Below are 20,957 nucleotides of genomic sequence, written 5' to 3'. Positions count from 1 at the left end.
CACCTGGTCCCTGACATCCTCAGAGCTTTGTGACCCAGGATACACCCCACGGAGCCCGGAGCTGCTATTGGAAGGGCTTCGGGGGTTTGGGACAAAGGCATATTGGGGTGTGGAAGCTAATGATTCTCTTTTTCAAGTGCTTTAAATCTTCCACCCTATTCCTGTCAAGGATCATGTTGCTTTATTCAGTGACACTGCCTGTAACGTGTGGGAGTAGATACAGCGAGGGCGCCCTGGCCACACTTGCTGCTGTGTGCGGAGTAGGAGAGCCTGAATCCAGCCCACACAGAAGCCGCTCCGGCTGCAGTGACAGGGGCCTCCTCCCGAGGGCTTGCTGTGGGCCAGTCGTGTAGAGAGCATGTTAGAGACCTCTTCACCAAGCCTCCCCGGCCCTGGGAGGCAGCTCTTCCCAACCTTACAGAGAAGCTCCAAAGCCTGTCAGAGGTTGCACGGTGGGTCAGGGCAGAGTTCCTAACCACTAGACCAGACTGCTTGAAGGAAGAGCCCTTTCGGGCCTTCTTCTGGGCCACTCCTGGGTGACCCCGCCCCCACCCCCAAGTCTGCCTCCCTGTTTCAGGGCCCCGAGTCAGCCCGGCACGGTGTGAGGCTGGGATCTCAGGGCCCGCCCTGTGCTACCCCTGGCTGTTTCCCACTGTCGGGAGCAGGCCTCCACCTCTCATGCAACAACAGTGCCGTGGAGCAGCGTGTTGTGGCTGTTTCTCAAGTGCCTGCTTCCGTGGCTGCCTCATGGGCCTCCGGCCGTAATTACCCCTGCCTGGCTGCCCCTCCCTTCTCCCCAAGAAGGAGACCCCAGCCTTCACTTTGGAGTATGTCTATATGCAGAGATTCATCTTTGCCGGTGGGCTCCTTGGACCTCCTTTGCAAATATCTCCACTCACGAGCCATTGGCCAAAGACACAGGGGTCTGTCTGATCTATTTTTCAGCTGTCTTCACTGCGGTTCGCCAGCAGGATGAAGCTGGTCACCACAGAGCCTGCCATCAATGAGAAGTATGATGCTGAGGTACTAAGGGGCTTGTGGGCAGGTGTCTCACGGGGGGGAAGGTATGTGGGTGTGCTGCCTGGGTCACACAAGCCTCACTTCCCTTCCTGCCTCAACTGAAGATCCCCATGCAATCTTGGGTCTGTCCTTTTACACCCTGGGGCAGGCCAGGGTCTTCAGAGTCCCTGGAGACCCTCTAGGGGGCCAGCACACAGATGAAAGGGCTAGGGCAGGTTACCACCCAGTTCATGTGTGAGGCTTTGGGGCTTCTGGGGGAGAGTTCCTTAGAGCTAACTGTTTCAAAGTGAAGTAAGTGTGGACAGACTCTCAGACTCATCTGGTGATGTCACCACAGAACCTCTTTCCTCCCTACCTGTGTGATCCCTTTAAGCAAGCAGAGCTGACCAACCAGAAGTCATGCTCAGCATCACCACTGCCCAGGGAAATGCAGGTTGACAGCTTAGTGGGATTCCACCCTCAGACTAGCCCAAACTAGAATTGTTCTGATGATGGAGAATGACGGTGGGGATGTGCAGAGACAGGGGTCTGTGTCTGTCTCTGGCCAGAGTGTCATCTATCCAGCTGCCGTGGAGAGCATGCTGGCAACATCTCGCCAAATCAAAACTCATTTACTGGTAACTTGGCTTTCCTTTCGGATGCTTGTAGGATCACAGTTACCAGAGACAGGAGCATATGCGTGCCCTAAACTCATGACAAAGCTGTTAATTAGACCTTCCAGAGTCTAAATCCTGATGGAAAATAATGGTCCCTGTGGTTCCCTAGAGCTAACCCATGGCTTGGAGGCAGAGGAAGGTATTGGGTTAGTTAGAGCCGTGGCTCTCAAACATGCATGGGTATCCGAACCCCGGGCAGGCTTCCTGAATAGCAAGTCACTGGACCCATTTGCAGAGTTCCTAATTCCATTGGTGGAGGGGTGAGGCTTAAAGATTCACATTTCTAGTAAGATCCCCGCTGCTGCTGCTGCTGCTGCTGCTGCTGCTAATGCTGTTCTGGGGCCACTCTTTTTTTTTTTTTAAACCATTTTATTTTATTTTTTAAAGATTTCTTTTATTTATTTGACAGACAGAGATCACAAGTAGGCAGAGAGGCAGGCAGAGAGAGGAGGAAGCAGGCTCCCTGCTGAGCAGAGAGCCCGATGCGGGACTCGATCCCAGGACCCTGGGATCATGACCTGAGCCGAAGGCAGAGGCTTTAACCCACTGAGCCACCCAGGCGCCCCTGGGGCCACTCTTGAGCACCATTGGCACAGTAGTCAAGAGCCATGGTCCCCACAGTGGGCCATCGTGGTATGCTCTTTCCTTCCTTCAGCTGCCTAGCCTCAGTGAGATGCTTACCCTTCCTAAGCCTCAGTGTCTTCAACTGTGAACTGGAGAAGTAGCAGAATCCACTCTCAAAGAGATGTGGTGAAGAATAAGCTCACGGGGAGAAACCCCTTAAAAGTGCTGTCATGGAGTAAATGCTCAGTAAATGTTAGCTAGTCCCCTACTCACTCGTACGGGTCAGCAGGGTCCCTTTCTGGGTGGGCAGTCTAGAAGCGTTCTTTGCAAACGTGTGTGAACGGCCTCAGGACAGAACGGGGCTCCCACTGCTCATTGGATCAGTAGCCTTTAATTAACAGGAGACTAGCTAAGTGAGATACAGAGGGAGGGAGTCCAGGCTCAAGTTGCAAGTCTGGATAATCTCAAGTGGGACCGCAGCAAGCCAAACGCTAGCTTCTATCATTTCCACCGAGTCTAAAAATGTGCACAGCAAAGCTGAAGTTCATGAATGGATAGATGCGAGGGCAGTGAAAGAAAAAAGCGTGGGGGTGGGAAGACCACACAGAGGTTGGGGGTTCCCTCTGGGATGTCGGGGGGTATGGACTTGGAGTGAGGCTCATAGCTGCTTCACATTTATCTACCATGTTTTATCTCTCTCTTTTAAAAAAGATTTTATTTATTTATTTGACAGACAGCGATCACAAGTAGGCAGAGAGGCACGCAGAGAGAGATGGAGAAGCAGGCTCCCCGCTGAGCAGAGAGCCCGATTTGGGACTTGATCCCAGGACCCTGGGATCATGACCTGAGCTGAAGGCAGAGGCTTTAACCCAATGGGCCACCCAGGCACCCTGCCATGTTTTATCTCTTAAAATGAAAAACAAAAATAAAAATTGAACCCAATAGGACATCTGACTGTTCAAGTCCAGTTTTGGGATGGTCTTCCCGGGTTTTATGGCATTATTTGCTATGCTTTTCTGTAGTTTGGGGATTTTATTTATTTCTGTTAATTTCCTCATCCAGTGTCCTCTGAACTTGGGACCCTCACATTGCCACATGCGAACCTTGCTGGGTAGGCCGTGCACCTGACAGCAAGCACTTCCATGCCCTTCTGTGTAATTTTTGTTCCGAAATTGGCATGGTTGGTGCCAGCCAAGCAAGTCTCCGTGTCACCCAGCGTGGCCGTTTGTATGATCTTTATGATCAGCATTTATAAGCAAGAATTCTTGAGACCTGAGGAATTCCTTTGGTTGCCCCTTCCCTGGACCACAGCCAGCCTGCCAGTGTTATTTCTAGCACCATCTTCAGCATAGATGCCTCTTTTTGAGGCGGTGGGGTAGCTTCCATGGCATTTCCTCGGTGGTGGGGCCGGCCGTAAGGCGGGAGACTGAGTTTCTGATCTGCCTCTGCCACCAGCTGTCTCTGAGCCTTGAGGTTTTCACCCTTGAACTCAGGTTGGGACTGATGAACTCCTGTGACCCTCCCATTCTGTGAGTTTGTGATGCTGTGAGGGGGTGTAAAGGCTGTGAGCCTCGGGCATAAACAGGCAGCAGAGCGACACTTGTTCTCTTCTGCTGAGAAAAGAGAGCACCGGCAGGCGGCGAGGGGTGGGGGTCAACAAGGGAAGCTTCCTGGGCGGACAGCCGCTGGTAGCCTGCTGTGCTCCTTAAGCAGAACTTTCTGAATTATCCTCATTATGCTTATGCTGAAAACCCCTGACCATCAGAAAACTTATGTGAGTCTGTGCTGATTCCATCCAGAAAAGGGCCCTGGGCTTTAAAGGACTTGGCCAGGTTTTGTGTTCCACCTGGGGTACCCCCCCCACCAAAAAGGAATCCGTCAGCTAGGAGGTGCTGCTGTTCTGTGGGGCCCGCAGCTCCTGCCCTGTGTTTCCAAGCAGCTTCCCTCAGTCAGACTGTCAGGCATTAGGAGAAGCAGCTCCAGTGCTCTCAGGATGTGACATGGAGGCTGGTTCCCCTGGGAGCAGGGGCACATCTCCCCACATCACCTGACTGGCTCAGAGATCTAAGCCTGGCTCCCCCTGCCACACTGGACAGTCCCACTGGAGGCCCTCAGCGGTGCAACCAGACTTTCTCTAGCTGGGGCATGACGTCTTTTCCAGAGCGGGGATCCCTCAGCTGAGAGGACGGGCTGGCCACCAAGCCTCTCCTGTTGACCTCATAGGAAGTCTACTTGAAAGGGACCATCTTGGGGCTTCCCAGAGGGGCAGAGCCAGATTTGGACCCTGGTCATGCGCTTTGAGTCCCAGGCTTTGTGCCCTGAACTGCCACAGAGCCACCAGGATGCCAGGGTTCTGTCACCCCTACAGACTGGTCACAGCTTTGGGCACCAGTCCCAGGATCTAGTTGTCAGGCGCTCCCTCCAGTGGCCATTTTTTGACAACTGAAGGAAGCCCTGTTCACAGTGACGGTTCTCAGCATAAAATCCCTTGTGCCTCTCATCTATCAACTGTAAAAATGACTCAGCAATTCTGTTTCTAGAAATATATCATTTATCCATTCACCTAAAGTCTACAGAGCACTTACCACGTGCCAGACACTTTTTGAAGCACTTGGAATGTTAGTATACAAATAAACACATGTCTCTGTCCCCAAAGAGATGATGGTCTGCTGGGGGTGGGAGAGAGAAAGAGATAATAAGTATAAGAAATAAGTGAGTCTAGGGGCGCCTGGCTGGCTCAGTTGGGAGAGCTTGTGACTATTTTTTTAAAAAAGATTTTTATTTATTGCGGTGCCTGGGTGGCTCAGTCGTTAGGCGTCTGCCTTTGGCTCAGATCATGATGGGACCAAGCCCCGCATTGGGCTCCCTGCTCAGCGGGAAGCCTGCTTCTCCCCTTCCTGCTCGCCCTGCTTGTATCCCCTCTCTCTCAGTGTCTCATTTTTATTTATTTGTTTAATTGCTGGAGAGAGAGACACAGTGAGAAAGGGAATACAAGCAGGGGGAGCGGGAGGGGGAGAAGAAGGCTTCCCACCAAGCAGGGAGCCCAATGCAGGGCTCAATCCCAGGACTGTGGGATCCTGACCTGAGCCCAAGGCAACCGCTTAATAACTGAGCCACCCAGGTGCCCCGAGCATGTGACTCTTGATCTTTGGGTTGTGAGTTCAAACCCCATGTTGGGTGTAGAGATTATTTAAATAAATAAACTATTTAAAAAAACAAACAAACCAGGAAGTGAGTCTAGATCTTGCTATTTGCGACAACATGGATAGCCCTGGAGGACATTATGCCAAGTGAAATAAACCAGATACAGAAAGAAAAATAATGCATGATCTCACTATATGTGAAACCTAAAAGGTCAAATTAATAGAAGCAGGGAGTAGAGTGGTAGTTATCAAGAGTAGGGGCAGGGGCCGAGGAAAGGAGAGATGATAGTCAAAGGGCACAAATTCTCATATATGCAATGGATAAGTTCTGGGATCTGATGTACAACATGGTGACCATAGTTAATAGTATTGTATAATGGAAATTTGCTACGAGAGTAGATCTCAGAAGCCCTTAGCACACACAGAGAAATGGTCGCTAGGTGAGGAGTTAGATATGTTAATTAACTTGACTAGCAATAATTTCGCTATATATATGTGTATCCTATTGTACACCTTAAATATTCATAAATATTCATACCTCCAGACCACTGTAATATACCTTCTATTACACCTTCTATTAAAAAATTCAAATGATTTTTTTGGTTTCCCAGTGCCTGTAAAAGTCATTTTTATACCATACTGTAGTCTACTAAGTGTGTAGTAGCTTCGTGTCTAAAAAAAGTATATACCTTAATTTAAAAATGGTATTTCAGTGCGGTTCTTGGCTGACTCAGTTGGTTGAGCATCCAACTCTTTTTTTTTAAAAGAAAACTTTATTTTTTTTTTAGATCTTATTTATTTATTTGACAGACAGATCACAAGTAGGCAGAGAGGCAGACAGATAGAGGGGGGAAGCAAGCTCCCCGCTGAGCAGAGACCAATGCAGGGCCTGATCCCAGGACCCTGGGATCATGACCTGAGCTGAAGGCAGAGGCCTTAACCACTGAGCCACCCAGGCACCCAGCATCCAACTCTTGATCTCAGCTCTAGCCTTGACCTCAGGGTTGAGAGTTCAAGCCCCATGTTGGGCTCCATGCTGGTTGGGGAGCCTACACAAAATAATAAAAATAGTAAGTAAATAACTGTTAAAAATATTTCATTGCTAATAAATGCTAACCATCATCTGAGCTTTCAGCAAGTTGTAATCACGGATCACAGGTCACATAATAAGTACAAGAATAATGAAAAGGTTTGAAATATTGTAAAAATCACCAAAATGTGATGCAGAGACGTGAGGTGAGCAAATGCTATTGGAAAAATGGTGCGAAACAGAGTTGTCTGACACAGGGTTGCTACAAACCTTCAATCTGTAAAAAGTGCAGTATCTGGGAAGTTCGGTAAAGCAAAGTGCAATGAAATGAAGTATGCCTACCTACAATTTCTCTTGAATGATTTTTTTAAATGTTGGGGGGGGGGGAAGAAAGAAATAGATGAGTTCTAGAGTTCCACCACTCAGTACATTAGCTCGGCTTGCTTGGGGCTATTTAAATTAGTTAAAAGTTCACTTCCTGTGTCACACTAGTGACATTTCAAGTGTCCCATAGCTACATGTAGCTCACGGCACAGATAGAGAACATTTCCATCATTACAGAAAGTTCTGTGAAACAGCACTGCTCTGGGGTATGTTGGTGATAGGTGCTATGAAAAAAATTAGAGCAAGATTTGCAAAAAAGAGTGGTGTGGGCGTGGGGAGGGCATAGCAGTTTTCCGCAGGGTGATTGAAGTGTGCTTAATTTAGAAGCTCTTGAACAAAGACTTGAAGGAGGTGTGGGGGTGAGCCAGGGCAGTACTTGGGAGAAGAGTGTCCCGGGCAGTGGGGACAGGTAGGGCAGAGGAGGGAGTGTGCCAAATAATTTGGTAGGACCGGAATGAGCTTGGAGGGAACAGCAGGGAAGAAGTAATGGGGGCAGATCACAAAGGGCCGATGTTACCCAACAGAAACCTAGAAAGACCCAAAGATCTAAGGACAAAAATGTTGCACAGTGTTGTTTGAAGCAGCAAAAATATTAGAGGTGACATACCTGATTATCAGCAGGGAATGGTGATATGTCTGTGCAGTGGTCGGGAAGGATGAGAGTAAAAGGTACGACTGTGCTTGGAGAGCATCTGGAGGGCAGTGGGCTGCACTGAGAGGGCCACCACCCTGGTAGACCAGAAATCTGAAGCTCTTGGGAGTTGGGGTATGCAGTTGCCCTGTGGGTGCCTGTGCTCACTGTGTTCTGTCTCCTCTGCTCTAAGAGGCAGAGGCCAGGGGACTGCTGAGACCCTGGAGACCCTAAACTCACCCCAGTTGGAGAAAAGTCACTGGCTGGGAGGGAGCTGTCCAGATGCTGACATCACACCCCATGGGTTTCCAGAAGGTACCTGGATGTCCAGGCATAGATTGGGGAATTGTGGGCTTGTTGTGGGAGAGGCAGGGTGGTCTCTCTGATGGTCCTCCCTGCCCCACCCCAAACTATGTTTCCTGGCAGCGAATGGTGAAGAACCTGGAGAAGGAGCTGGCGCTGCTCAAGCAGGAGCTGGCCATCCATGACAGCCTGGTAAGGGTCTAGCGGCAGGGGTCTGGGGTGAGGGGTTGGAGGGACTGCTAGAGGGAGTGGGGTCAGGTACCAGGTGGGCAGAGGGACTGGGTGGACAGGGGCCAGGTGGGTAGGCCAGCCAAGTAGACAGGGAGACATGGGGAAGGGGGCTGGGGAACAGGGATGCCTGGAAGCTAGGGATACTAGAAGACCAGGAGGATGTGGGCAGGGATGTCAGATACCAGGGAGCAGAGGTAGACAGTTGACAGGAAAATGAGGGGCAGGTGGCAGGCAGGTAGGGCAAGGGCAGACAGCATGGGGGTCAAGGTCAGGGAGGTGGAACAGATTGGGCAGTGGAGGAGGGGCAGCAGCAGAGTGCCCTAGGGGCAGAGGGTGAGAACTGGAGACCTCTGATGGCTTGCCTGGGTCTGCTCATGGTCCAGGGAGGGTCTCAAGGCAGAGGCAGCCACCCCCCACCCCACCCCCCCGCCCCAGCCCTCATGCAACGGAGTCTGCTGAGTCTCAGCCCCCTTGCTTGGAGTGGCAAGCCCATGTCAGGCGGCTCTCAAGACCTAGTTGACCTCTGTGACTCCAGCACCTGGCCAGAACCCAGTAGTCAAGGGAATGGAGCTGGCTTAGTTGGCCAGGACCTGTGTCCAACCTCCCCACCTTGGTTGTCAGAATGACCCCTGCTGCTCCTGTTGGACTCAGGAGCTTGTTGACATGTTCTTCATCCTCCTTCAAGGCCAACCGCACCCTTGTGAACTACGATCCCATGGATGAAATCCAGATTGCTGAGATCAACTCCCAGGTGCGGAGGTACCTGGAGGGGACGCTGGACGAGATTGACGTAAGGAGCCTCTCCTCGGGACCATGCCCTCCCTATCCTGGGCATCCCCCCACTTGTGCTGGGCTGGCCTTGGAACCTCACACCAAATGGGTGCAGTGGGTATGGGGCGGGTGGTGCTGGACCCCTGGCCTTGAGCTCTATAGCCTACTGAGGCCTCAGCAGCCATGTTTAGGGTTACAAGGATGGGTGTGCCCCTCAGAGTGGCCAGCAGCCTTGAATAACCTTGACCACACAGGGGGTGGTCCATCACCGTGGGCACACGACGGTCCCTGGAGCCAGGCTGCCCTGGATCACGTCCCAGCTCCTGTGTCTCCTTGCTGCGTGACTTCAACAAAATGCTTGACCTCGTGTACTTGGGTGACCACATCTGTAGAGTGAGAGGGAAATCAAAGTGGAATTAACTCAGGAGCTCAGCTGTGCCGGGCGGAGTGAGGCCATTTAAGGGTGGCAGTCATGTGGGCTGACAGGGCAGACATCCAGGGCCTGTGTTGGAGTAAACTAAGGAGGAAGAGACAGCAGCCACATAGGGAAGGGTCCTCAGGGGGAAGGATGCATTCTATTTTGACAGTGCAGGCCAGGAAACCCCTCCCCGGGGACCTATGTGGCAGCACCCCCCCCCCCCCCCGCCGCCACCCTGGGCTTGTTACTGTGGCAGCTCTAACTGGCAGGCCTGGGACAACTGAGGGGTGGGCTCTTCTGGCTTTGGAGCAGGGTTAGTCCCAGAATGACCCTCTATCAAGGGTAATGCTTGTGGTCTGAAGGGCCAAGAGGGAAGCCAGTGGCCTTCCTCCAGCCTCAGATGTATATGTGCTACAAAGAAAGCTCATGATGGAACCTTGTAGAAACAGGAGGGAGCTGAAGACAGTAAATTTTATTAAATTTTTTTTCTTAGTATTTTCAAGAACTAGAGCCAAGTTTATAGAGACCTTCACTTAGAAAAGGTAATTTTTAAAGACTCATTTATCTGAGAGAGCATGAGCACGCAAGCATGGCAGGGGAAGGGGCAGAGGGAGAGAGAGAGAGAATATCAAGCAGACTCCCTGCTGAGCATGAAGCCCAGTGCAGGGCTGGAACTCACGACCCTGAGATCACCACCTGAACAGAAATCAAGAGTCAGCTGCTTAACTGTCTATACCACCCAGGCACTCCACGGAAGGTCATTTTTATAGACTCAGTATTTACTTAGTTTGAAAACTATGAATCAGTTGTGTTTCTCTGCTCATTTTTTTTAAAGATTTTATTCATTCATTTGAGAGAGAGAGAGAGAGAGAGAGAGCACACACAAGCAGGGGGAGAGGCTGAGCTGGGAGCCGGATGCAGGGACTTGATCCCGGGACCTGGAGATCATGACCTGAGCTGAAGGCGGATGCCCAATGTCTGAGCCACCCAGGCGTCCCTGTTTCTCTGTTCTTGAGGAGGTTCCAGGCATTCCATTCTCAAGTCACACAGGATAAGGGTTGGCCAAGAAGTCCTGGTTTCTCTTCTGAGTGTAGACACACCCTCAGCCCTGTGCGGCCTGAGGCCCAACCTCTGCCTTGCTGTCTTGCCTCCAGATCATCAACCTCAGACAGATCCAGGAAGTGTTCAACCAGTTCCGGGTGGTGCTGAGGTAAGGGACCCTCACCCGCCCATCGGACTCCTACATCAGGCTGCCATTTTCATTTCCCGTGGTCAGGGTGTGGCTCTCAGCGCTCGGCCTTGTCTCTCATGGATGAGAAGCCAGCTCAGAGTCCTTGGGGTGTGCCCAGGCCCCTGAGCTCTCAGAACCTCCAGCCCTCCCCTTCTCCTGGGGGAAGCCCGGAGGAGAGCTATCTGTTCAAGGACAACTCAGAGAAGAAGTGATCCGTGGTGGGTGTTTCCTGAGTTCATGAATTAGAAGGGAGGTCCTTTTGGAGTGTCAGCCCTGAGCGTGGCCAGAGCAGGGCATTGTGCATATGCCCTGTGCCCCACCCCCACCTGAGGAGGCATTTGTGATGTATTGGGGTGCAGACATACCTGTACAGTGAGCAGCTCGTACTGGGTGGTAGCACAGGTGTGGGTCACATGATTCCCTGGGGCCTTTAAAAGATAGAACCTAGGTGGGAAACCATGGTCCTGAGGCAGACTTATAGTCCTTGTTAAAGTTTTCTTGGAGCAGAAGTCCCTGGCATACGAGGGTGGCCACTGCCAATTTCAGGGTGAACAGGTGGTATGTGCTCTGAAGAATCGGGGTGTGGAATGGACTTGTTTTGTCTGGTTCATGATGAGGGTGTGTCTCCATCACAAGGGGCCACACCCAAATGACTTCCAGTTCGCATACTTGGTTCTCGATCTGGAAGATTCAGCCTAACTCCAGCCTAACTGACTAGTTCGAGGTGTTCTCTCCTTCTCTTTCTCAAGCCAACAGGAGCAGGAAGTGGAGTCCACTTTGCGCAGGAAGTATACCCTCATAGACAAGAATGACTTTGCCGCCATCTCCGCAGTCCAGAAGGTATGCGCGGTTGCTTCCTGTTGACAGCGTTCGTGTCAGATTTATTCTATCCCCAGACCTTTCCAGAAGCAGCAGGGGTTCTGCATTCGAACAGATCTAGGGTTGCAGCAGATAAAGGAAACACCAGGATGAGCATGACCCATGCAAGAGTAAACTGTAGATGAATTCAAAATGGTCTCCAGGATTGGAGTCATGACCATAAACATGACCATAAACAAGACCAATTCCTGGCATTAGGTTGGAAACAGGCCTTAAGATCCTCAAGGGCTGGCATGAGACACCAGACCATTGAGTGGAGTTGATGTGGAACATGGACATTGGTGGTCAGAGACACTGCTATTGGAGACAGCCTCAAGCTAGCAACCTGGGCCTGCCATCTTGATGTGTGGGGTGAATATGACCACCTGAGCATAAGAGGTCAGGTCCCTTATGCTCAGGTGTTGGGCTCCTGTTGGGTCCCCCACAGGCCAAAACCCTTAATCTAACCCTCGGCCCTGTGGCTCTCCTCTATCCAGGCAGGGCTTATGGATGTTGATGGCCACCTCGTGGGTGAGCCTGATGGACAAAGCTTTGGACTCGGGGTCACGCCTTTCTCTACCAAACCTGGGAAGAAACCCAAGTCCAAGAAGATGTTCAAAGAACAGCTCGGGTGAGGAACCTTCCTGTTGCTTTACCTGCTCACCACGTGGCCCTCCTCAGCTGGTGAGAGAGGACACAAGCTAGTGTCTTGGCTACTGGGTGGTCCCCGTTGCTCGTACTGCTGAGAATACTAGCAACATCTGTGGGGTCCAGGCTGTGCTGGTTACATCTTGTCCACACACAACCCCAGGAGGTAGGAGGTCATGGCTCCATTTTACTAATGTAGAAACCAAGGCTTGGAGAGGGCAGGTCACCTCCAAGGTCACACCACTGACAAGTTATAGAGTAGAAGAGAGAAGCCGGGTACCGCCCCGGTATTACATGTGGAAACCACCCCTAATCGGAGTCCTTCTGTGACCCAGCTCCTTGGTACTCATGTCACCTGAATGCCCCAGTTCACCTTCCAGACAAGAATCGTGTGTGTGCGCCAGGCGAGAGGAGTGTCAGGGCTCACTAAATGAGATTCCTTCCCTGGAAGGTGCTGGTAGCTGTGGACATGAACGCAGGCTCTAGGAGGCTCCTCTCACTGAAGGGGTAACCTTGTGTGAGGCATGGCAGCCTCTCTGGGCTTCTGTTTCCTTCTCCCTAATCATAATAGCTTCAAAGTCAGGAGGGTTTGTTGGGAAGATAAACAGGTGAAGGCAGTTCCTATACCTAGAAAGTACACCATGCGAATGGGTGTTGCTATTATTATTGTCTGTCAGAGGACACGGGCCGGAACTGAGTGTAGAAAACTGTTCCACGTGGGGCAGGAGTCGAGTACCAGGGGTTGCCGAGGCCCCTGGTCTTCTCCTGATGGCTCAGGCCTGCTCACATGTGCCTCTCTGAGGAGGAGGACACTGGGTGCCATCACTTAGAGAAAGAGTGATGGGAGTGGCTGTGGGCACTCGTGGAGGCGGGAGAGCAGGTTGTGGACTGATCAGGGCAGCAGGGCAGACATGTCTTGTTTTATCTTTGGTCCCCAGACAGACCTATGTGGGGTGGCAGCTCTGCCTTCCCTGGGATGGCTGTGTGATGAAGACCTCCGCAGCCCGGATGCTCCCAGGAGCCTGTGGCCCTCCTCACAGGCCCGGCTGCTTTCAGACCTGGAGACTACTTAGTTTCCCCAGGTGTCTCCTGCCAGAGACTGCTAAGGGAGGGCTCCTCATTCTGATGATGGGGAGAAGAATGCCCATCGGCGTGGCTTAGGGTCATGCCCTTTGCCCTTTGGCCTAGGTGTATGATCCAGCTAGGACTGCATGGGATGGGGCTTCTGCTGTCTGATGGTTTGGAAATGTCACTCCCCTAAGTACCAGAGACAACTTACTGCCTATGACTGAGACCTGGGGCCTCCCTGCCTTCTCCTTCCAGCTCCTCAGGAAGAAAGGAAGGTGCCGGCAGCCCTGTGAGTGGCAAGGATTTGGAGGTCTCCATTTCCAAGACCCAGGCGACCCCATCGTCCAAGGAGGGGGATGTCAAAGACTTGCCTCTGCGGGACCGGGAGACCTCCAGCACTGAGCCTCTTCCTTTAGACTCCCCAAAGGAGGAGTGGCGCCCACCCAGGTAAGCACCTCAGGCCAGTTCACCAGACCACTCAAAACCCGAGTGTGGTCATGTCAAGACTGCCTACAGAGAAATGAGAAATAAGAGGGGGTAAGAGGCAAAGGCCAGGAGCACAGTCCAGAAAGAAGCAATGTGATGGCTGATCCACACGCAAAACGGTACCACCTCAGGAGCCCCCCAAGATACACAGTTGTGCGTGGAATCATTTTAGGCTCTTCAGAGAGTAGTCATTTAAAGAATTATGTTTACATTTTAAAAAATAACTAATGCAGGGGCACCTGGGTGGCGCAGTCGGTTAAGCCTCTGCCTTCAGCTCAGGTCATGATCTCAGGGTCCTGGGATAGAGCCCGACATCGGGCTCTCTGCTCAGCAGGGAGCCTGCTTTCCCCTCTCTCTCTCTGTCTCCCTCTCTGCCTACTTGTGATCTCTGTCTGTCAAATAAATAAATAAAATCTTATAAAAAAACAACTAATGCATTTACATTAAAAAAATAACTAACTTAAAAATAACTAATTCAAAGGGCCCCATCTTTTCAAGGTATGAGACCCCGTCCTCTAGCTACACAGTTCCTCTCCCTGGTGAGCCAGTAATCGAGTGTTCAGCAATGGAGCATGAGGAAATGGTTAAAGCTGTGGACAGAGATTTATGCAAACAGGTGTTCATGGCATCATTCATTTAAAAAGTCAAAAACGGGGCACCTGGGTGGCTCAGTGGGTTAAAGCCTCTGCCTTCGGCTCAGGTCATGATCCCAGGCTGCTGGGATTGAGCCCCACATTGGGCTCTCTGCTTGGTGGGGAGCCTGCTTCCTCCTCTCTCTCTGCCTGCCTCTCTGCCTACTTGTGATTTCTGTCTGTCAAATAAATAAAATCTAAAAAATAAATAAATAAAAAGCCAAAAACGAGTTTTGGAAACACCTTCAGTAGCTAATGTTACTGAAAAGGTGCTAAGTGAAGCCCTTGGGATGTACAAGGATGTGCGTGAAGAATTCTTTCCTTAGCAGATGAACATTTCCAAGAACTCAGAGAAGTTGAAAGTACTGTACAGCCGACACCCTCTTGGTTCTGCATTGAACACGCTACTTACTTCATCACACATCCGTCCTTCTCTCCATCCCTCTTATTTTTTCAATGCATTTTTTTAACTTTTAAAAAATTTATTTATTTTTAAGATTTTTATTTATTTATCTGAGAGAGAACACGCGAGAGAGAGCACACAAGCAGAGGGGAGGGGCAGCGGGAGAGGGAGAATCAGACTCCCTGCTGAGAAGGGAGCCTGACTGTGGGGGTTCAGTCCCTGGACCCTGAGATCACAACCTGAGCCGAAAACAAGAGACCACCATTCAACTGACTGAGCCACCCCCAGCGCCCCCTAATGCATTTCAAAGGAAGCTGCAGCCAGTCCACAGCCCCCGCCCCAACAATTCACCATACATCTTCACAGCGTGAAGGAATGCCTTTGTGAAAAACATAAGATGTAAAATGATATCTGTTGCATGACGTCAAACATTAAATAATGTATCAAAGAAATCCCTAAAGGAGATACACCAAAGCGTAGCTGCCAATAGGTAGTGAGTGGTTTTTTGCTTTGTTTTCTGTTTTTTACTGTCCTTGCTGTCCTCACTTGCCGCGTTGGTCACATGCCCTTGCTGGGGGGTGCCGGGGGGAGTCAGAGACAGACACGGGGGCGTGGTTCCTGCACAGGGTGCCTGGGACTTCTGGTCACCTGCTCACTGAAGACCCCCCCCACCCCAGTAGGAGGGGCAAAGTGCCTGGTGGCTCTGGCTCCCCCTCCCCTCCCCTTCTGTCTTCAGGCCCAGTACCCCACCCCCCAAGCCTGTGGCCTTCGAGGACTTTAAGAACGAGCGGGGCAGTGAGATCAACCGCATCTTCAAAGAGAACAAATCCATCTTGAATGAGCGGAGGAAAAGGGCCAGCGAGACCACGCAGCGCATCAATGCCATCAAGCGGGAGATGGACATGACCAAGGAGGCACTAAATTTTCAGAAATCAGTCCGGGAGAAGCAAGGTGAATGTGGTGGGAAGGTGGCGGATGGCAGTGGGAGCTGAGTCATCCTGCTCTAAACGGGGCAGCCTTGGGCACTGGAGGACAGAAACGAGAGGGAGCTGTGGTCTTCACACCAGGGTCATCGCGTGGGTCTAGTCAGCCCCGGGGAGCCACAGGCTCCTTCTCTATCAGGCAGCCTTTGCCTGTGGGTCTCCCATTATTTTATCTCAGGCCTTTGGTCCTATAGACACTTCCCCAGGGAGATGGGCAGCTGGTGACCCCCACAAGGGCCCTAGGTCCTGGTGTGGTCTCACTGCCCAGGGTGGTCTGATTGGCGTGAGGGTGCTGGTGAAGACAAGACACTGAGGAGGGAAAGAGAGGGCTTAAGGAGCCATGGTCACTGCGACCATTCCTCATGCCCATCCCTCACCACCCATGCTGGCCTGGCAGTCTCGTCTCCTAAGGCAGGTGGTGTCTGGGGGGCCTCAGGCTCAGAGAGGAGGGACCTCAGTGTGGGGAGGGTGCTTACCTGGTGACCCTGACCCTGATGCCCTTGTCCCAAGGACGGACAGTGCTCACCCCTGCCCTGGGGTGCCCTCCCACCTTGAGTGTGCAGAGGACTCCTCCGGGAGGGCCGATCAAACACAAACTCCCAGGCCCCGACTACTGGCTAACTCAGGAGATCTGGAGCAAGGCCCAGAGCTGCATTTTAATGAGTAACCATCCCGACTTGGAGGCCAGAGGTTCAGAAGCCACATTCTTGTTCACAGTCCTGGTCCCATTGTCCTTCTCCCGACAGGGCACACCGGAGGTTAGCAGGCTTCCCCTGGCTAAGTCATAGCCCTGTTCCAGGCGGGCTGCCCAGGCGGCAAGCTGTTGGGCGTCTCCAGATGTCGTTTGTTGTATTTTGGTGGGCCAGGTGGATCATCTCACAGTGGGATGTGCACTTTACTCGGTTACTTCTCGGTGGGCAACTCCAAATTCTTCAGGCCACTCTGCTTATACCCTATAGACCAACAGTGACACACTGCTCCAGAGGGCTAAGCCTCCATGGGTCTAGGCACGGGGGAGGGCGGGCAATGGTGGCTCCAGCCAGAACCTCCAGGGTGAAGATCTTACAGGACCAAGGACTTCTTTGTCCCTTCTGCTCACACCTTCTTTGACTGCAACTTATTACCTATTTACATATCTTAGATAATATATATTCGTGCTATGCTGACATATCATTTATGCCTAAATATACCTGAAAACAGATTGTTTTTAAAAAATTTTTATTTATTTATTTGACAGACAGAGATTACAAGTAGGCAGAGAGGCAGGCAGAGAGAGAGTGAGGAGCAGGCTCCCTACTGAGCAGAAAGCCCGATGCGGGGCTCGATCCTAGGACCCTGGGATCATCACCTGAGCTGAAGGCAGAGGCTTTAACCCACTGAGCCACCCAGGAGCCCCTGAAAACAGATATTTTTAAAGAATGAGATGAAGATTAAATAGACAGTATTTTATTTTACTTTTTTTTAAGATTTATTTATTTATTTATTTGTCAGAGAGAGAGAGCACAAGCAGGCAGAGTGACAGGCAGAGGCAGAGAGAGAAGCAGGCTCCCCACTGAGCCTGATGTGGGACTCGATCCTAGGACTCTAGGGATCCTAGGGATCATGACCTGAGCCGAAGGCAATGGCTTAACTGACTGAGCCACCCAGGTGTCCCAATAAACTGTATTTTAAAATAGTGAAAATTTGGGGGTGCCTGGCTGGCTCAGTCGGAAGAGCGTGTGACTTGATCTCAGGGTCATGAGTTCGAGCCCCGTGTTGGGTGTAGAGATACTCAAATAAATAAAACCTTAAAATATTTAAAATTTTATCTATCAGTATGAAAACATTCTTTAAAAGATTCTATTTATTTATGTAAGGGAGAGAGAGCACAAGTGGGGAGCAGAGGGAGAGGGAGAAGCAGGTTCCCCACTGAGCAGGAAGCCTGACGTGAGACTCAATCCCAGGACTGTGGGATCATGACCTGAGCTAAAGGCAGATGTTTAACCGACTGAGCCACCCAGGCATCCAAAAAACCACATTTTTGCTCTCCCCCCCCGATATCAGTTGTTTTTCCATTGGTTATTAAAATACCAAATAAAATACTTTTATCTGGAGGGAATATTTTGATTGATAGCCACTTATTGGCCCAGAAAGGTCACCAAATTTGGCATGTTAATTAGTGTTTTGTGAAAGAAAAATGAAAAATCATTTTAGGTTCAACTCTTTGAAGTTTTTTCCCTTGGCGATAATCAGAGGAACCCCCCCCCCTCAGTGGGACACAAAGTGTTCACGGTCCCTCCCCATGTTAACAGAATACTGTAAAGACTTTACCCTGTGAAGGACTTGTGTGGCCACACTGGGGACTGCCCACAGCACACAGACCAGGCCACTCTGCACTGAAGGGGAGGGACCTGGAGGGGCACTCTATACCCCCTCCCACTCTAGACTTCTTGAATTGGGACCAATTCAAGATTCCCAATTGCTTCTCCATAAATGGTGTCAGTGAGTATGTACCTTGATTTTTCCCCAGGAAGTATCAGTGGAAGGACACCTGGAGACTGCCTCACGCCTCCGGCCCCCTCCCCTGGCCACATACCTCAGTCACATGGAAGACTCACTCTCCAGGATTCCCAGGGGTGGGAGCCCCACAGCCCTGGTGGGGTTGACCTGATGCCTATGCTGAGATTTCAAGGTCCTGTGGGCAGTGGCCGGCTGGGTGCATGGCTCCACAGATCATGTTATTTTGTCTTAACTCAGCAACCCTTATCTGACAGACCTTAAAAGCTCATGTAGAGACCGTGAGATGACAAAACAGCACAACAAACTCCTTTCCTCCTGGAGCCTCTAATAGCCTTTCGACACGATACAGATTCACACGCTCTGTTATTAATAACCTTGCCCAGGTACCTTGTGGTGTTAGCCTGTGGTGGCAGTTCGTGTCTATGACTCACGAAAAACGTAAACGTCCATTCAGTTGAGGAGATTACTGAACTATCTTTGGCCAGTGAGGTTTAAGATCAAAGTAAGTGTGAAGCATGCGCCATCTCTACCCTCTCCCCTGCCCACCCGTCCTGTTCTTACAGTTGCCAGTGTGGCCCCCTCCGGGCTGAACTCCCTCTTCCGGTGGGTGAGACGTGTCCTGGTGGCCTGGCCTCCTCATGCTTTGCCCGCCCCCGCCCCACACCCCAGCCCTTCCTCTAGTCTGTGGTCTTCGTGCTTTGCCAGCCCTTTGTTCCTTCTTTCCAGAACGCCTTCCTCCCCACGCCCCAGGTGAGCACCTTGTTCTCTGACCTCCTCTGTCCCTGCAGGCGAGTATGAAAATAAGGGGCTGATGATCATCGATGAGGAGGAATTCCTGCTGATCCTGAAGCTCAAAGACCTCAAGAAGCAGTACCGGGCTGAGTATCAGGACCTGCGTGACCTCAGGGCTGAGATCCAGTACTGCCAGCACCTGGTGGATCAGTGTCGTCTCCGCCTGCTCACGGGTGTGCCATTTGGGAAGGCCGGCAGGCCACCCGAGGTCGCGGGAGGCAGGGGGCCAGGCCAGCGCCTGGGTTCTGGAAGCCGTGTCAGAGCGTCTCTCTGACAGAGTCTGGGGCTGGGCAGGGGCTTCCGAAGTGTTCCCAGGACTCTGAGAGCTGGAGAGGGAGACAGGAAAGGGTGAGACCCTAGAGCAGGAAGTGAACAGAGGGTGAGCCTGCGACAAGCACACACACAGGCTTTACCTGCTTCCTCAAGGCCTCCCAGCACCTCACAGTGCTGTCTTCCCGCCTCTCTGCAGAATTTGATATCTGGTACAATGAATCCTTCTTCATCCCCGAGGACATGCAAGTGTCCCTGAAGCCAGGTAGCAGCATCCGGCCGGGCATGGTGCCTATCAGCAGGCTCGTATCTCTGGTGAGTGCCACAGGGACTGGGGTGGGGACAGCAGATGGGCACAGGGTGGGGGGGAGCAGTACCCTCTGTTTTCTGTTTTCTCCACAAAGATGGCAGCGTATAGGTTGCTCCCAGACTCTCCCACGGCTGGCCTGGGCAAATGAACAGGTCCAGGTCTCTCCCCCATTGTGGAGGATGGGGACACAGAAGACATCACTTGCTGCTGCCACCTTTCTGGGGGAGCTCATCCTGCCCAGGTGGCAGCTACAGAGTGTCTGGAAAATATGGGGTTGGGGGTTATGAGCTACCCTGCGTGGGGGTGTACACACACACCCCTCTTCGAGTGGCTGCCCTGATGCCCCCCACAGGCCGCGTCAGGGTAGATCCTAACAATGGCAGGCAGAAGGGACTGGGCTGAGCCTCCCATAGGGAGAAGATGACCAGGACAAGTTCAACCAGCTGCAGCAGAGGATGCTGCCCGAGGGCCCGGACTCCATCTCCTTCTACAATGCCAAAGTCAAGACAGAACAGAAGGTAACATGGTTGGGGGGGAAGGGGGGGCTCATGTCTCCAGGAAGGTGGGGCTTCAGGGAGCACATTATTAGGACACCCAAGATCACGCTTCCCATTTTGGAGAGGCAAAGAAGGACTCTGGCAGCTGAGGGAAACACAGAATCACCCCGAGTCAGTGGGTATCTTTTGCCAACTCCAGAGTCCTGGATTGGGTTAAATCCAGCAGGGGTCCCACAGACCATAGCCAGGCCTGCAGATGGTTATTGGGAGCTAAGCTGGCACCATGTGTGGGTCACATCCCAGGGCAGGGTCTGGGAATCTCCTGAGACCACTGCCTGTTGGGGACAACCTCTCCAGTGGGGGCCGCCATGAAGAGGAGGCAGGGGACAGAGGATAACATGCAGCTGAGGCAAAGCTAGACAGGGTCCTGGCCACAGGCTGAGCCTGTACTTTCCTCCCTCAGCAGGTGGGGCTGGAGCAGCGGGGCTCGCTCTGCTGAGGCTCAGTCTGGAGCCAGAACACGGAGGGCCTGTGGTGTGAACTTCTCTGTGCACATAGGGTCTTCTTTTTTCTTTTTCTTTCTTTTTTTTTTTTTTTAATTTGTTTTTATTTGAGAGAGAGAGTGAGAGAGAACATGAGAGGGAAGAAGGTCAGAGGGAGCTGGGAGCCCGATGTGGGACTCCATCCTGGGACTCCAGGATCGTGACTTGAGCTGAAGGCAGTCACCTAGCCAACTGAGCCACCCAGATGCCCCTTCTTTTTTCTTTTTTTAAAAGATTTTATTTATTCATCTGAGAGAGAGAGAGAGAGCATGAACGGGGGTGGGGGGGGCAAAGGGAGAGGTAGAAGCAGACTCCCCGATGAGCCGGGAGCCCCACGTGGGACTGGATCCCAGACGCGGAGATCATGACCTCAGCCTAAGGCAGATGCTTACCCCACTGAGCCACCCAGGCGCCCCCCACAGGCCGGTTTTATACAGCAGGTAGCAGGTGCACCTGGGGAGATTGCCCAAGAGAGCACATTGAAAAAGTATAAATACAAAATATAAATATAAATACAAGCACCTAGTCCCCCACCTTCTCTGGCAGGGAAGCCCTGTCACTTGTTTCTTGTGTTCCCATGGCATTTT

The 20,957-nt window shown here is 51.8% G+C and overlaps 1 protein-coding gene across 7 annotated transcripts in view; it reads left to right on the top strand.

Annotated features, from left to right (window-relative positions):
* KIF9 (kinesin family member 9) overlaps positions 1 to 20,957 on the top strand; it is a 59,782-nt gene that overhangs the window by 20,975 nt on the left and 17,850 nt on the right. For 4 of the 7 annotated variants that reach the window (XM_045990165.1, XM_045990164.1, XM_045990167.1 and 1 more), the window contains 11 exons: positions 946 to 1,023; positions 7,855 to 7,923; positions 8,648 to 8,752; positions 10,306 to 10,361; positions 11,132 to 11,222; positions 11,738 to 11,871; positions 13,212 to 13,403; positions 15,214 to 15,428; positions 18,748 to 18,924; positions 19,221 to 19,336; positions 19,745 to 19,849. In XM_045990165.1, coding sequence (XP_045846121.1) covers positions 946 to 1,023; positions 7,855 to 7,923; positions 8,648 to 8,752; positions 10,306 to 10,361; positions 11,132 to 11,222; positions 11,738 to 11,871; positions 13,212 to 13,403; positions 15,214 to 15,428; positions 18,748 to 18,924; positions 19,221 to 19,336; positions 19,745 to 19,849 — 1,338 coding nt within the window. Of the gene's footprint in view, positions 1 to 945; positions 1,024 to 7,854; positions 7,924 to 8,647; positions 8,753 to 8,987; positions 9,094 to 10,305; positions 10,362 to 11,131; positions 11,223 to 11,737; positions 11,872 to 13,211; positions 13,404 to 15,213; positions 15,429 to 15,970; positions 16,730 to 18,342; positions 18,680 to 18,747; positions 18,925 to 19,220; positions 19,337 to 19,744; positions 19,850 to 20,957 lie in introns of those variants that run through there. The other 3 variants (XM_045990169.1, XM_045990168.1, XM_045990170.1) reach the window with 3 other exon arrangements.

Source organism: Meles meles, chromosome 20 (genome assembly GCF_922984935.1).
Source record: "Meles meles chromosome 20, mMelMel3.1 paternal haplotype, whole genome shotgun sequence".
Classification (NCBI taxonomy): domain Eukaryota; kingdom Metazoa; phylum Chordata; class Mammalia; order Carnivora; family Mustelidae; genus Meles; species Meles meles.
Note: the sequence above shows the minus strand (reverse complement) of the source record. Positions and strands in the feature narration are given on the sequence as shown.